Source organism: Cetorhinus maximus, chromosome 21 (genome assembly GCF_964194155.1).
Source record: "Cetorhinus maximus chromosome 21, sCetMax3.hap1.1, whole genome shotgun sequence".
Classification (NCBI taxonomy): Eukaryota; Metazoa; Chordata; class Chondrichthyes; order Lamniformes; family Cetorhinidae; genus Cetorhinus; species Cetorhinus maximus.
This window is the reverse complement of record NC_135899.1, coordinates 79709381-79725457: the sequence shown is the minus strand read 5'-3', so window position 1 is coordinate 79725457 and position 16077 is coordinate 79709381. Positions and strand designations below refer to the sequence as shown.

At 48.7% G+C, this 16077-nt stretch overlaps 1 protein-coding gene across 2 annotated transcripts in view; it reads left to right on the top strand.

The window, feature by feature from the left end:
- Positions 1-16077, top strand: part of LOC144696035 (palmitoyltransferase ZDHHC18-like) — a 313950-nt gene that overhangs the window by 54436 nt on the left and 243437 nt on the right. Inside the window, exon 9 of one of the 2 annotated variants that reach the window (XM_078567228.1) lies at positions 6021-6114. The exons of the other annotated variant lie outside the window; for it this stretch is intronic. Within the exon in view, the coding sequence (XP_078423354.1) occupies positions 6021-6059 (39 nt within the window). The 3' untranslated portion in view covers positions 6060-6114. Of the gene's footprint in view, positions 1-6020; positions 6115-16077 lie in introns of those variants that run through there. 2 annotated transcript variants of the gene reach the window in all.

Below are 16077 nucleotides of genomic sequence, written 5' to 3'. Positions count from 1 at the left end.
ATCAACCACAATGAACTGGTTACATAAACTTACAATCCATTTTAACTGACAAAAGCATTTTTTTGTATTTAGTAATTAATAATTACTTTGCAATCCTGATTATTATGGACCTCTTCTGGCATTGCTCATTGTGAGCTAGACTACATAAGAGAGTGAAGTCATTAAGCATTTTGATTGATTGGTTGAATTTGCCAATAATCAAACAGGATATTTTGCACCAGTAAAGGACATGTCTCAATACTGTTGTAGATTGATGAGAAAAGTACAATGTCCTGCAGAATGTAGGGTTGTGTCTGGTTTAGGCTTTAGGAAACAGATGCTCTGGACTCGAAGTGAATGCTGGTCAGTTAGACTCAGGCCGCAGCTCAGAACCCAGGCTTTGATATAAGTTTCTGATGTTGTATCACTGGTGTTTTGTGTAGTGAGGGGAAAATCATTATTTTAAGATCTGTGAAGAAATGTGTCAAGAACAGGAGCAAAGTACTGTGTATGCTGAAATCTGAAATAAAAAACAGAAAATGCTGGAAATCCTGAGCAGGTCTGACATCATCTGTGGAAAGAGAAAGAGTTAACATTTCACAGAATCACAGTGCAGAAGAGGCCCTTCGGATCATCGAGTCTGCACCGACACGTGAGATTGCTTTTAATTAAAGGTCAGTGAACTGAAACGTTAAGTTTGTTTCTCTCTTCACAGAAGCTCCCAGGCCAGCTGAGTATTTCCAGCATTTCCTGTTTTTAAGTTGGGTACAGGATATAGAATATATAGGTTATTCTGATTGTAATTTTCATTGTTTAAAAAATAAAGTTTGCTACATTTTATTTCTACCCTGGAATTGTTCTTTATTGAAAAGACTTCAAGGAATCTTACAGCACAGAAGGAAGCCATTTGAACCATTGTGCCTGTGCTTTTGTGGGCTCTTAGAAAGAGCTATTCAATTAATCCCACTGTCCTGCTCTTTCTTCATAGCCCAGCAACATTTTTCCCCATCAAATATTTATCCAATTTCATTTCAAGGTTATTATTGAATCTGCTTCCACCATCTTTTCTGGCAGTGCATTCCAGCTGAAAGAAATACATATGAGCCAGAGGTAAAAGAAATTTGATTTGAGGTTGGACAAAGTTGCAAGTGGCTCCTTGGCTGTAAGAATTTACAACCTAGTACAAGATACAAATTGGGGCATCCAAATCTGACACATGAATCGCGAAGTTTTCTAACTCATTTCCTTTTTGATTAATATGTTACCCACCTCTTCAATTCTGATTGGTGTAATTGTAAGTAACAATTACCAGAAAGTGGGTCATTTTCTGGTTGGCAGGATGTAACGAGTGGTGTGCCACAGGGATTAGTGCTGAGGCCTCAACTCTTTACAATTTATATAAATAAATCTGAGCGAAGGATGGGTCTGGCCACGCTGCCGCGGAACGCTCCAAGTAGTTGGACCGTGCCGTACCACCTGTCCCTGGTGGAAAAATTTATGCAGAAAAACACCTTTGACCACAAGTCCATCAGGCAGTGGTCAGCACGTAACGTCCTAGAGGCCCTGAGGGAAAAGGAGAGGGTGGACCCTGTGGGATGGTTCCCCGAGCAGACTGTCAAAGTCATTTGGCAGAATGCCTCATCGCCAGAACTTTCCAACAAGCACCAAGACGTAGCTTGGCTGGTGGTGAGAAAGGCCCTCCCCGTCAGATCCTTCCTACACGCCAGGAGTCTCACCCCCTCTGCACGTTGCCCTCGAGGTGGCTGTGGTGGGGAAGAGACCGTTGTTCACCTCCTTGTGGATTGTGCCTTTGCAAAGAAAGTCTGGAGAGAGATGCAGTGGTTGCTGTCGAGGTTCATCCCGAGCAGTTCTGTGACACAGGACTCTGTGCTCTACGGGCTGTTCCCAGGGACACACACCGAGACAAACATCGACTGCAGCTGGAGGATCATCAACTCGGTGAAAGACGCGCTTTGGTCTGCCCGAAACTTGTTGGTCTTCCAGCACAAAGAGTTGTCCCCGACCGATTGTTGCGGACTGGCACAATCCAAAGTCCAGGACTACGTGCTGAGGGACGCACTAAAGCTTGGGGCAGCTGCCGCAAAGGCGCAATGGGGAAGGGTCGCTGTCTAAGACCTTTCTACCACAGCGCACCGAGAGACTGGGAACTGTTTAGAGCCCCTCGGGCTGTACAGATCAAAATGAAAGGCTGTAAATGATTGTAATATTGTTTGTACTGATGCACCTGGTGATACATTTTGTAAAAGTTTAACCTGGATTGTACCCTTGTAATGTTGTTTTTGAAATGGTTTTGAATGTGATTGAAGATTTTTTATGAATAAAGTATATTTTTACAAAAAAAAATAAAATAAATAAATCTGAGCATCTGGGCTGCGGTTGGAAGAAGGGTCGGGTTTGGTCACTTCGACTCAGGCATCGCTTCTCGGCCTTTTGGCTAAGATCAAGTGTTGCAGGGGCGACACCATGGTCCTGCCATGGCAAGGTCGGGATGGAAGGGCGATAACCAATCGCAATCCAAATCTATACCGTGGGTTACCTATCACCGTCCGAGTCACGGTGAACCACAGCGAAGGAGGATCACCTATGGATCGGGGCTTCTTCACCAGGAGGATCCTGTTGAAGGCGTGCGGCTTCCAAGCTACGGAGATCTTCACCCTGCACGACTCCCGCAAAGGCGGTTATTTTGACGTCACGTTCAAGCGGGTGGCAGACTGCGTCCGGCTCCTGAGGGTGTTCGAGGAGAAGAGAGACCTGCCGGAGATGAAGATCCTGACGGCGGAGCCGCACTTCTCTCTGCCGTTGCAACGGGAACGTGAGGTGATGGTGCATGTGTACAACCCCTTCGTCCCTGTCGCCGACGTGGTCACCTTCCTCACCAGGTACTTCGATAAGGTGGGGAGCGGCACCGAGATTCGAGACGACTTGGGGATCTGGACAGGCAAACGCCTGTTTAAGGTCACGCTAAAGACCGATGGTAAGGGAGCCATTTTCCACCCTCCTTCCAGTTTCGCAATCGGGGGAAACCGTGGCTACCTGGTCTACGCTGGGCAACCCAAGCATTGTCGCTCATGCGGCAAGGCTGGTCATGTGGCGGCCAACCGCAGCGCCTCCCTCTGCAAGATCTGCAAACAGGAAGGGCACCAGACAAAAGACTGCAAACAGGCCAAGTGCTGCAACCTGTGTGGCGAGGCAAGTCACCTCTACAGGACCTGCCCCAAACGCTGCCGTACTTACGCACAGGCAGCCAAAGCCGACCAGGGGGAAGCAGAAGAAATGTTTCGTGTCACTCCAACCACCAAGGCCCCCAGGGAGCTCAACGGGACAAAGGAGGACACAGAGAGAGACAAGGTGGAGAAAGAGATTGAGGCAACAGAGAGCCAATCAACAGCACTACCCCCTGAACCTCCCAGTCCTCAGGACAGCGAATCAATGGAGGAGGAGGCAGCAGTGGAAAAGCAGCAGGGGGAGTGGCGGACGGTGAAGAACAAGAATAGTAAGAGGGAGCGAAGAAGAAGCAAGGGCGTTTCCCAGAGAAGCGGCAAGAGGCGTCTCCCATCCGACACGGATGACAAGGGCAGCAGCTCTTCGGATGATGAAGTGCCAGAGCGGCACCGACAGAAGAGGCGGCAAAGCTCCAGGGCGTTGGAGGACGAGACACCCGAGCTCCAGAAAATCGGAGACAACAAGGAGACCAGCGCACCCCAACTTTGCCTGCAACCTGAGGAGGCCAGTGCACCACAGCCCCTGGAATCTGGGAGCAGTGAGGCAATCATCGCACCCCAGCTCCAGGAAGCCGGGAACAGCAACACCCCAGAGGGGGTGAGTTTTGGAGAAGCTTCTCCAGCAAAGGTCATCTCAAAACCCGCTCTCTACGTGAACCTCCAGATGCCACCGGAGCAGAACACGGCCAAGGAGATCTACCTCAGCCCATCCAAAGTGAAGGAATTTGAGCTCACTACGGGTATGAAGGAGCAGACTAAAGGTCTGGGACTCTCAGAGACAGTGGGTTTGGTAGGAGAATAAATGCTTTAAAATGGGTTTAAAGATTGTATCCATAAATGTGCGTAGCATTAAATCTACTACGCGATGTGTTGCGACCTTGGACTACCTAGCCAAGGTCAAAGCTGACCTGTTGTTTCTGCAGGAGTGTGCGATACCGCACCTCAGCTCCTACAGGCAATGGTCACGATGGTGGTCCCACGGGCCATCGATCTGGTCGGGCGGAAACGACTCTCGTTCCTCCGGCCTGGGTATTCTGCTGCGGGGAGGCAACTTCACCGTCTCCGAGGTCAAGGAGGTGGTGGGCGGGCGACTCCTCGTAGCAGACGTAATGTACAAGAACGCTCCACTCCGGTTAATTAACGTGTATGGCCCGGCACAAGGGGCTGAGCGGCTGGAGGTTTTTCAGCAGCTCCCACTGCTGCTGGCGACCTCCAGGCCGGTCATTCTGGGCGGGGACTTCAACTGCATCATCGATGCGGCTGGACGATCCGGCAGGGCCGGAAGCAGATTGGACGCTACGTCCAGATCCCTGATGGAAACAGTTAAGGATGCCAAGCTGCACGACGTCTTCAGCAACCCTGCAGACGGAGCGCAGCGTAGATACACCTGGTCGCGGCCAGACGGGTCCATTCGTTCCAGGATAGACTTCCTGTTTGTGTCCCGTGCATTCACAGTCAGATCCACCGAGGTCAAGCCGGTGTTCTTCTCTGACCACTGCCTCCTACTGGCGGACTGCCACTTGGAGCAGGACCTGAGGGTGGGCAGGGGGGCATGGAAGCTAAATGTGCAACTGCTGACCCCAGAGAACATTGAGGAGCTCAAGAGGGATTACAAAGGTTGGAGAACCGTGAAACCCCTCTTTGAGTCCCTGACACACTGGTGGGAAGTGATCAAGGGAAGCATCAAGAGGTTTTTCATCCGCAAAGGCACCCAGAAAGCTAGAAAGGAACAGAGGGAAATGTCCCGACTCCAGAAAAAGATGCAGAATCTGCTCCGGCTGCAGTCGATGGGGGTCGATGTCAAGGAGGAGCTCCAAGAGGTGAAGGGCCAGCAAGCCTCGCACTTTGCCTCGGAGGCCTCCAAGATCATCTTCCGTTCCAGGGTCCGCTCCGTGGAGCAGGATGAGACGTGCTCACGTTTCTTCTTCCAAAAGGTACACAGAGAGCGCTCTGTGATCAGCAGCCTGAAGGAAGAAGACGGCTCAGTAAAGTCATCACGGTCCGACATTCTGAGGATCAGCAAATCCTTTTATGCCGGACTGTATGACGTGAAGCCCACGGACAGCACGGCCTCCCAGTCCTTCCTGTCCTCTATCACGGAGGTCTTAGACCACAGTACGCGGGAGAGCCTAGACAAACCGCTAACTCCTGACGAACTGACTAAGGCCCTCGAGTCCTTCGAGAAGAGTAAAACCCCCGGAAGCGACGGCCTGCCGGCGGAGTTGTATTCGGCTCTGTGGGACTTGATCGGCCCAGACCTGCTAGAAGTGTACGAGAGTATGCTCCTGGCCGGCAGCATGTCAGAATCCATGAGGAAAGGCATCATCACCCTCATCTACAAGCACAAGGGGGAAAGGGAGGAAATTAGAAATTGGCGACCCATTTCACTGTTGAATGTGGACTATAAGATTCTGTCCAAGGTCATCGCCAACCGGGTCAAATCCGCTCTGGAATTGGTGATTCACCCTGACCAGACCTGCTCTGTGCCAGGCAGGAAGATCTCTGACAGCCTGGCGCTGCTCAGGGATACGATTGCCTATGTACAGGACAGGGGTGTGGATACCTGCCTCATCAGCTTGGATCAGGAGAAGGCCTTTGACAGAATATCGCACACCTACATGGGGGATGTGCTCTCCAAAATGGGCTTTGGGGAGGGAATTCGAAATTGGATCCAACTGCTCTACACTAACATCAGTAGCGCAGTCTCAATCAATGGGTGGGAAACAGATAGCTTTCCGATTAAATCTGGAGTCAGGCAGGGCTGTCCTCTCTCGCCTGTCCTTTTCGTGTGCTGCATAGAACCCTTTGCCGAGTCCATCAGGAAGGATCCGGGCATAAGAGGAGTGACGATCCCAGGCAGTGGAGGCACTCAGGTAAAAGCCTCCCTGTACATGGACGACGTCGCCGTTTTCTGCTCGGATCCGCTGTCGGTGCGCAGACTGATGCACGTCTGCGACCAGTTCGAACTGGCCTCGGGAGCCAAGGTAAATCGTGGGAAGAGCGAGGCCATGTTCTTTGGGAACTGGGCTGACCGATCCTTTGTCCCCTTCACTGTCAGGGCTGACGGCCTGAAGGTGCTGGGGATATGGTTCGGAGGGACCGGGGCATGCGTTAGAAACTGGAAGGAGCGAGTGGCTATGGTGAAAAGGAAACTGGGCATGTGGGAGCGACGCTCCCTCTCCACTGCGGGTAAGAACCTGGTCATCAGGTGTGAGGTACTCTCGCTGTTGCTGTACGTGGCGCAGGTCTGGCCCATTCCACACTCCTGCGCGATGGCGATCACTCGAGCCATCTTCCACTTTATCTGGAGGTCGAAAATGGATCGTGTCTGCAGGGACGCGATGTACAAGCCTCTAGATAAAGGGGGAAAAAACGTGCCCAACATCGCCCTCATACTGATGGCCACCTTTGTGTGTGGCTGCATCAAGCGGTGCGTAGACCCTCAGTACGCAAACACCAAGTGTCACTACGTGCTGAGGTTCTACCTGTCCCCGGTGTTGCGAAGGATGGGTCTGGCCACGCTGCCGCGGAACGCTCCAAGTAGTTGGACCGTGCCGTACCACCTGTCCCTGGTGGAAAAATTTATGCAGAAAAACACCTTTGACCACAAGTCCATCAGGCAGTGGTCAGCACGTAACGTCCTAGAGGCCCTGAGGGAAAAGGAGAGGGTGGACCCTGTGGGATGGTTCCCCGAGCAGACTGTCAAAGTCATTTGGCAGAATGCCTCATCGCCAGAACTTTCCAACAAGCACCAAGACGTAGCTTGGCTGGTGGTGAGAAAGGCCCTCCCCGTCAGATCCTTCCTACACGCCAGGAGTCTCACCCCCTCTGCACGTTGCCCTCGAGGTGGCTGTGGTGGGGAAGAGACCGTTGTTCACCTCCTTGTGGATTGTGCCTTTGCAAAGAAAGTCTGGAGAGAGATGCAGTGGTTGCTGTCGAGGTTCATCCCGAGCAGTGCTGTGACACAGGACTCTGTGCTCTACGGGCTGTTCCCAGGGACACACACCGAGACAAACATCGACTGCAGCTGGAGGATCATCAACTCGGTGAAAGACGCGCTTTGGTCTGCCCGAAACTTGTTGGTCTTCCAGCACAAAGAGTTGTCCCCGACCGATTGTTGCGGACTGGCACAATCCAAAGTCCAGGACTACGTGCTGAGGGACGCACTAAAGCTTGGGGCAGCTGCCGCAAAGGCGCAATGGGGAAGGGTCGCTGTCTAAGACCTTTCTACCACAGCGCACCGAGAGACTGGGAACTGTTTAGAGCCCCTCGGGCTGTACAGATCAAAATGAAAGGCTGTAAATGATTGTAATATTGTTTGTACTGATGCACCTGGTGATACATTTTGTAAAGGTTTAACCTGGATTGTACCCTTGTAATGTTGTTTTTGAAATGGTTTTGAATGTGATTGAAGATTTTTTATGAATAAAGTATATTTTTACAAAAAAAAAAAATATAAATGATGAGACCAGCGCACCCCAACTTTGCCTGCAACCCGAGGAGGCCAGTGCACCACAGCCCCAGGAATCCGGGAGCAGTGAGGCAATCAGCGCAGCCCAGTTCCGGGAAGCCGGGAACAGCAATGCCCCAGCGGGGGTGAGGTTTGGAGAAGCGTCTCCAGCAAAGGTCATCTCAAACCCTGCTCTCTACGTGAACCCCCAGATGCCACCCGAGCAGAACACTGCCAAAGAGGACTTCCTCAGCCCATCCAAAGTGAAGGAATTTGAGCTCACTACGGGTATGAAGGAGCAGACTAAAGGTCTGGGACTCTCAGAGACAACAGGTTTGGTAGGAGAATAAATGCTTTAAAATGGGTTTAAAGATTGTATCCATAAATGTGTGTAACATTAAATCTACTACGCGATGTGTTGCGACCTTGGACTACCTTACCAAGGTCAAAGCTGACCTGTTGTTTCTGCAGGAGTGTGCGATACCACACCTCAGCTCCTACAGGCAATGGTCACGATGGTGGTCCCACGGGCCATCGATCTGGTCGGGCGGAAACGACTCTTGTTCCTCCGGCTTGGGTATTCTGCTGTGGGGAGGCAACTTCACCGTCTCCGAGGTTAAGGAGGTGGTGGGCGGGCACCTCCTCGTAGCAGACGTAATGTACAAGAACGCTCCACTCCGGTTAATTAACGTGTACGGCCCGTCACAAGGGGCCCAGCGGCTGGAGGTTTTTCAGCAGCTCCCACTGCTGCTGACAACCTCCAGGCCGGTCATTCTGGGCGGTGACTTCAACTGCATTATCGATGCGGCTGGACGATCCAGCAGGGCCGACAGCAGATTGGACGCTACGTCCAGATCCCTGATGGAAACAGTTAAGGATGCCAACCTGCACGACGTCTTCAGCAACCCTGCAGACGGCGCGCAGCGTAGATACACCTGGTCGCGGCCAGACGGGTCCATCCGTTCCAGGATAGACTTCCTGTTTGTGTCCCGTGCATTCACAGTCAGATCCACCGATGTCAAGCCGGTGTTTTTCTCTGACCACTGCCTCCTACTGGCAGACTGCCACTTAGAGAAGGATCAGAGGGTGGGCAGGAGGGCATGGAAGCTAAACGTGCAACTGCTGACCCCAGAGAACACTGAGGAGCTCAAGAGGGATTACAAAGGTTGGAGAACCATGAAACCCCTCTTTGAGTCCCTGACACACTGGTGGGAAGCGATCAAGGGAAACATCAAGAGGTTTTTCATCCTCAAAGGCACCCAGAAAGCTAGAAAGGAACAGAGGGAAATGTCTCGACTCCAGAAAAACATGCAGAATCTGCTCCAGCTGCAGTCGATGGGGGTCGATGTCAAGGAGGAACTCCAAGGGGTGAAGAGCCAGCAAGCCTCGCTCTTTGCCTCGGAGGCCTCCAAGATCATCTTCCGTTCCAGAGTCCGCTCCGTGGAGCAGGATGAGACGTGCTCACGTTTCTTCTTCCAAAAGGTACACAGAGAGAGCTCTGTGATCAGCAGCCTGAAGCTCAGTAAAGTCATTGCTGTCCGACATTTTGAGGATCAGCAAATCCTTTTATGCCGGAATGTATGACGTGAAGCCCACAGACAGCACGGCCTCCCAGTCCTTCCTGTCCTCTATCACAGAGGTCTTAGACGACAGTACGCGGGAGAGCCTGGAAAAACCGCTAACTCCTGATGAACTGACTAAGGCCCTTGAGTCCTTTGAGAAGAGTAAAACTCCCGGAAGCGACGGCTTGCCGGCGGAGTTGTATTCGGCTCTGTGGGACTTGATCGGCCCAGACCTGCTAGAAGTGTACGAGAGTATGCTCCTGGCCGGCAGCATGTCAGAATCCACGAGGAAAGGCATTATCATCCTCATCTACAAGCACAAGGGGGGAAGGGAGGAAATTAGAAATTGGCGACCCATTTCACTGTTGAATGTGGACTATAAGATTCTGTCCAAGGTCATCGCCAATCTGGTCAAATCCGCTTTGGAATTGGTGATCCACCCTGACCAGACCTGCACTGTGCCGGGCAGGAAGATCTCTGACAGCCTCGTGCTGTTCAGGGATACGATTGCCTATGTACAGGACAGGGGTGTGGATACCTGCCTCATCAGCTTGGATCAGGAGAAGGCCTTTGACAGAATATCGCACACCTACATGGTGGATGTGCTCTCCAAAATGGGGTTTGGGGAGGGAATTCGAAATTGGATCCAACTGCTCTACACTAACATCAGTAGCGCAGTCTCAATCAATGGGTGGGAAACAGATAGCTTCCCGATTAAATCTGGAGTCAGGCAGGGCTGTCCTCTCTCGCCTGTTCTTTTCGTGTGTTGCATAGAACCCTTTGCTGAGTCCATCAGGAAGGATCAGGGCATAAGAGGAGTGACGATCCCAGGCAGTGGAGGCACTCAGGTTAAAGCCTCCCTGTACATTGATGATGTCGCCGTCTTCTGCTCGGATCCGCTGTCGGTGCGCAGACTGATCCACATCTGCGACCAGTTCGAACTGGCCTCAGGAGCCAAGGTAAATCGTGGGAAGAACGAGGCCATGTTCTTTGGGAACTGGGCTGACCGATCCTTTGTCCCCTTCACTGTCAGGGCTGACAGCCTGAAGGTGCTGGGGATATGGTTCGGAGGGACCAGGGCATGCGTTAGAAACTGGAAGGAGCGAGTGTCTATGGTGAAAAGAAAACTGGGCATGTGGGAGCGACGCTCCCTCTCCATTGCGGGTAAGAACCTGGTCATCAGGTGTGAGGCACTCTCGCTGTTGCTGCACGTGGCGCAGGTCTGGCCCATTCCACACTCCTGCGCGATGGCGATCACTCGAGCCATCTTCCGCTTTATCTGGAGGTCAAAAATGGATCGTGTCCGCAGGGACGCGATGTACAAGCCTCTAGATAAAGGGGGAAAAAACGTGCCCAACATCGCCCTCATACTGATGGCCACCTTTGTGTGTGGCTGCATCAAGCGGTGCGTAGACCCTCAGTACGCAAACACCAAGTGTCACTACGTGCTGAGGTTCTACCTGTCCCCGGTGTTGCGAAGGATGGGTCTGGCCACGCTGCCGCGGAACGCTCCAAGTAGTTGGACCGTGCCGTACCACCTGTCCCTCGTGGAAAAATTTATGCAGAAAAACACCTTTGACCACAAGTCCATCAGGCAGTGGTCGGCACGTAACGTCTTAGAGGCTCTGAGGGAAAAGGAGAGGATGGATCCTGTGGGATGGTTCCCCGAGCAGACTGTCAAAGTCATTTGGCAGAATGCCTCATCGCCAGAACTTTCCAACAAGCACCAAGACGTGGCTTGACTGGTGGTGAGAAAGGCCCTCCCTGTCAGATCCTTCCTACACGCCAGGAGTCTCACCCCCTCGGCACGTTGCCCTCGAGGTGGCTGTGGTGGGGAAGAGACCGTTGTTCACCTCCTTGTGGATTGTGCCTTTGCAAAGAAGGTCTGGAGAGAGATGCAGTGGTTGCTGTCGAGGTTCATCCCGAGCAGTTCTGTGACACAGGACTCTGTGCTCTATGGGCTGTTCCCAGGGACACACACCGAGACAAACATCAACTGCAGCTGGAGGATCATCAACTCGGTGAAAGACGCGCTTTGGTTTGCCCAAAACCTGTTGGTCTTCCAGCGCAAAGAGTTGTCCCCGACCGAGTGTGGCAGACTGGCACATTCCAAAGTCCAGGACTACGTGCTGAGGGACGCACTAAAGCTTGGGGCAGCTGCCACAAAGGCGCAATGGGGAAGGGTCGCTGTCTAAGACCTTTCTGCCACAGGGCACCGAGGGACTGGGAACTGTTTAAATCCCCTCGGGTTGTACAGCTCAAAATGAAAGGCTGTAAATGATTGTAGTTTGGTTTGTACTAATGCACCTGGTGATACATTTTGTAAAAGTTGAACCTGATTGTACCTTTGTAATGGTGTTTTTGAAATAGTTTGGAATGTGGTTGAAGATATTTTATGAATAAAGTATATTTTTGCAAAAAAAAATAAATGAGTTGGATGAAGGGACCAATGGTATGGTTGCTAAATTTGCTGATGACACAAAGATAGGTAAGTTGTGAAGAGGACATGAGGAGGTTACAAAAGGATCCAGATAGATTAGGTGAGTGGGCAAAGATCTCGCAAATTGAGTATGAAGTGGGAAAATGTGAGGTTGTCCATTTTGGCAGGACAAATAAAAAAGCATATTATTTAAATGGGGAGAGATTGCAGAATTCTGAGATTCACATCAAGAATGTGGAGTTGAGGTTAAAATTAGATCAGCCATGATTTTATTGAATGGCGGAGCAGGCTTTGAGGGGCAGAGTGGCCTACTCCTGCTCCTAATTCACATGTTCGTATGTACGTACCTAGAGGAAATGCACAAGATGTTACTATCAGATTTCTTGTGGCACTGCACGTCTTAGTGGCAGAATAATACATTGCAAGTTATATGGTACAACACTCCTGTCCTTAGAAACTAACACCCCCAACTACACTGAACAGTTCACAAACGCCCGCCAGCAATAAAAAAATAAGCTTATCAAGTCATTTTATTAAGTTGAACAAAATTGTTTAAAGCAGACAGCAAGAAAATGAATAATATTTTGATTCACACTGCTCTGTATTTGACTGGAAGCTGCAGGAGAACATTTCCATTTCAGGGAATGACTGTCAGTTCCAGGGGCACTCACCTGTTCTGCTGCACTGGCTCTCTTCTCCCCTCTTGCTGAAATATTCGATCCCAATTACCTGAAGCAATCTGGATGGTGTCCACGTTTGCAACTGCGTCTGAAAGAAGCCACAATCACTGACTAGGTCTCATTTCTTCAAAATAGCCTCTAGCCAAACATTCAAACTTTTAAAAAAAAACGTACTGCCTGTCAAAGCTGATCCTACGATTTGTCCCAACTCTTTGTAACATTTATATTCTTTGCCTTTACACAGCAGCAGGAAGCACAGCTCTGTGAATTTCACACTTTGTTCTCCCATTAGTCTCTTCAGGAAGTGGAACATTCGGTGCTGGTGATTGTACCAAGGCTCCAAGGCTGTTTTCTTAATATCTGCTTCACTGAAACCAAAATCTCTGGTTACTGCCCTCCATTCCGAGGCCAGAGCCCCTGCCATTCGGAACAGCCAGGGGTCAGCAGGTGTTGGATGTTTAAAACCTTCCTGCTTCTTAACGTACTTTCCCAGGGCAGGGTGTTGCACATGCTCCAGAGTTTCGGGGAGAAAGTCTGAGGATGAGGAATCAGCTCCCAGCTCTTGAACTGTACATTGTTGACAAATCAAAACATTAGTATTAGATAAACATGCTTCACACAGTCTCACAGTATTGTAGACCAGAAAGATCCCCATTATCAGCCCTTCCAAAGCATGTGAGTTCTCTTGTTTAAAAGATTGTTGACTTGAATAGTTCATTCAATATAAACTTATCAAACCACTTACGATGCTTCCCACCACCTTGAGACACACACAAACACACACTGCCATCCCCTGCTACAGACCAGTCCAGAAGCATGTCACTTTAGCTAAATGATTCAGCAATTTAAAAGATCTATATTTCCTTTCAATTTTTCTATTTCTTATGCTTTATAAACCAATGCATGGCTCAAATATTCTTTAATTTCTTGCACTTTTTAATCTCAGCACATCCACTACCTTAGGCACTAACTACTCGTTACCTAAATACTCCAAATTGCCAAATACCCTCAAGTATTCACTTGTCTGGCACTAGCCCAAATTCTTGGTGCCCTACATCACAACGTATATGTTTACTACCTCAATCCTCAATAGCCCAGTAATCTTTACATCTTTTTAATTGCTAAATATGTCTATATACTCTTTTGTAACTTATTAAGTTGCCCCTTGTTCTCTGAATCTACCCCCCACCCTCAGTCTAATTCTTACACCTCAGTCGAGTGACTGTCTGTTGTGACCGAATATCAACATTGGATTTTGGGCGGGTAGAAAGATTAGGAGATATTGGACATGGTGCTGAATGTAGGGGTAGAGACTGTTCAGCTGCTCAAAAGCTGTGGCAGAAGATCTCTTGAGGCTCTTCTGATTCGCCACCATGCTTGATATCCCGTTCCTTCAGCATCTGGTTGATCGTCCTCATCCAGTGCTGACTTCATCTGCTGTCGCTCTTGGAGAGAAATGTTATGCAGTTAACCACCATCATGAACCACTGGACCTGTACAAACAGTGGTGTTTTTGCTTGATGAGGATTCAAGTTAAACTGTCCATCTGTTTGGTGCTCAGTTCAGCCAATGAGCATAGGTTTTTCAGAGCAGCCATGAGCCAAGTTTTCAGGGATGAACCTCACTGAGCAGCCAGTTGCTTTGCAAGGTCAAAGACTTGCACAATATGAAGGCATCATGGAGGCTGTCAGGAAGGTAGGCACAGACTTGCATGATTCATGGCAAGCAACTAAATCATAGGTAAATCCTACTCGGGTTATTTTTGTCTTTGCCTTGAGGGGCTTGGTGGCAGGACATAAATTATAAAACCAAGTTGCTGTTTTTCCACTGGAGCATTTGACCACTGAGATATTCAGGAGGGCCTCAATGTAAGTGCCCAGAGCTCCCACCCAACCCCTTGGAGGAGGAGGCAATTGTTTTAATATATTAATGAGCCATTTTTTCACAGACTTGATGCTGCTAACCTACTTCCTAAACTTAAATGGCCACTCACCTATTTCTGGTTAAATCAATATAAATATTTGGTTGACATCTTATTCAAAGATTTCTTTCTGAGCAGAATTGTTATTTCATCTTGAATGGCAGCACAAAATGGGTGCTGTCGCTTTGGCCACCTGTTGTACATTTATCAAATATTCAGCTATCGACTATCAGGCAGGGCCTGACTGATGTGACACTGCTTATTTTGCCCTATTCAAAATTAATTCTACCCTGTTTGTCCAGGAATAATCTGAGAAGCAAAAGAAGAAAAATATTTTCTTTTGATGTTGAGTAGGAATCTGAACTCCCAATATGCAAATATAATTCACTAATTATACAGAAATTCAACGTGGTACACACACAAATATCCAACTTACTGCCTTGTTCCTGCTTTCCTGGTTGTTGAGTGAATCTGATAATGTTCCTGTCAGCTCTGTTCCTGCTCAGCTCACAGCTAATGTATGGGTAACCAAGAGACGAGCACATTTTCAGAAACGCATCAGCTGAGGTGGGACCAAACCACATCATCATTTCAGTCTCCTGTGAAGGCCATTTCAAATAATAGATAAGCTGTTCATTAAACTGTTAAATGGACACACGAATTTTGAAGTAGTCTGGAGAGCAAGTATTGTTAACAATGATGCCCTGCATAACCTGATCTGAATAAATATTTTTTAAAAATTGTAGGGAACCTTGGAACAGTGAAGGGCTATTTGGTTCTCCAACCTATTCTGGGCATTGTCATGTCGAACAATCAACTATAGACTGCACCTCCCTCACCACATTTCTCGTCTCTCCTAATCCTGACTGAATCTATTATGTTTCTATAACACCAAGTCTCCTTTCCATATTTATAAAGTTCTGGAAAGAGTGGGACGAATTAGATTGCTCTTTGAAAGAGGCAGTGCAGACACGATGAACTGAATGGCCTTGACCGTCTGTTCTGTACTGTTATTCTACTGTATTCCAAGTTGACTTAAAATGAATTATTTCTGTGCTGGTCTATTCTTCATCCTCTCGCCAAAGGGAAACAAAATATTTCTAATCAACTGGAGAAGCTGGAGCTTTATAGTGGAGAAGGTTAAGGGAAGATTTAATAGAGATATTCAAAGTTGTTAAGGCTAAATAGGAGAAAATAGTTCCAATGGCAGAACCAGAAGATAGTGTATTAAGATAATTGGTTGAAGGACCAGAGGGGAGATAAGTCTTTTATTATATACAGCGAGTTATGTTCTAAAATGCACTGCCTAAAAGGGAGATGGAAGCTGATTCAAAAGGGGTTTGAAGAGCGGGCACAAATATGATGGGTTGAATAGTCACCTCTATACTGTAATCTATCTTGTAATCACTGAAGCCTGTTCTAATTTCTCATGCAACTCCAGATATCAAGTTTCACAGCCCCACCATTGCATTTAATTGCTTGAAAAGAACCACTCTAAGAATCTTATGTTTACACATTGGACAGGGACAATCTCCAGCATAAATTCCCAAATCAATATTTATAGTGGAATCTGTCGATGTAAACTTGTCATGCTGTAATTACACCCAGTGGTAGCATAGTGATGCTTGAGTATTATAGTCCCAGTTCTTCAGCCTGTATCGCAGAGGAACTCACACTGCTAGGAGAAGAAATATATTCATTGAGGGCTCTTTTTGAGGAAAAACTGTCTAGTTTAATTTTCTCAAGGACTCCTTTTTCATTTTCACCAACTCCTTTATTAAGTGATGCAGTCGTTCGGTGACA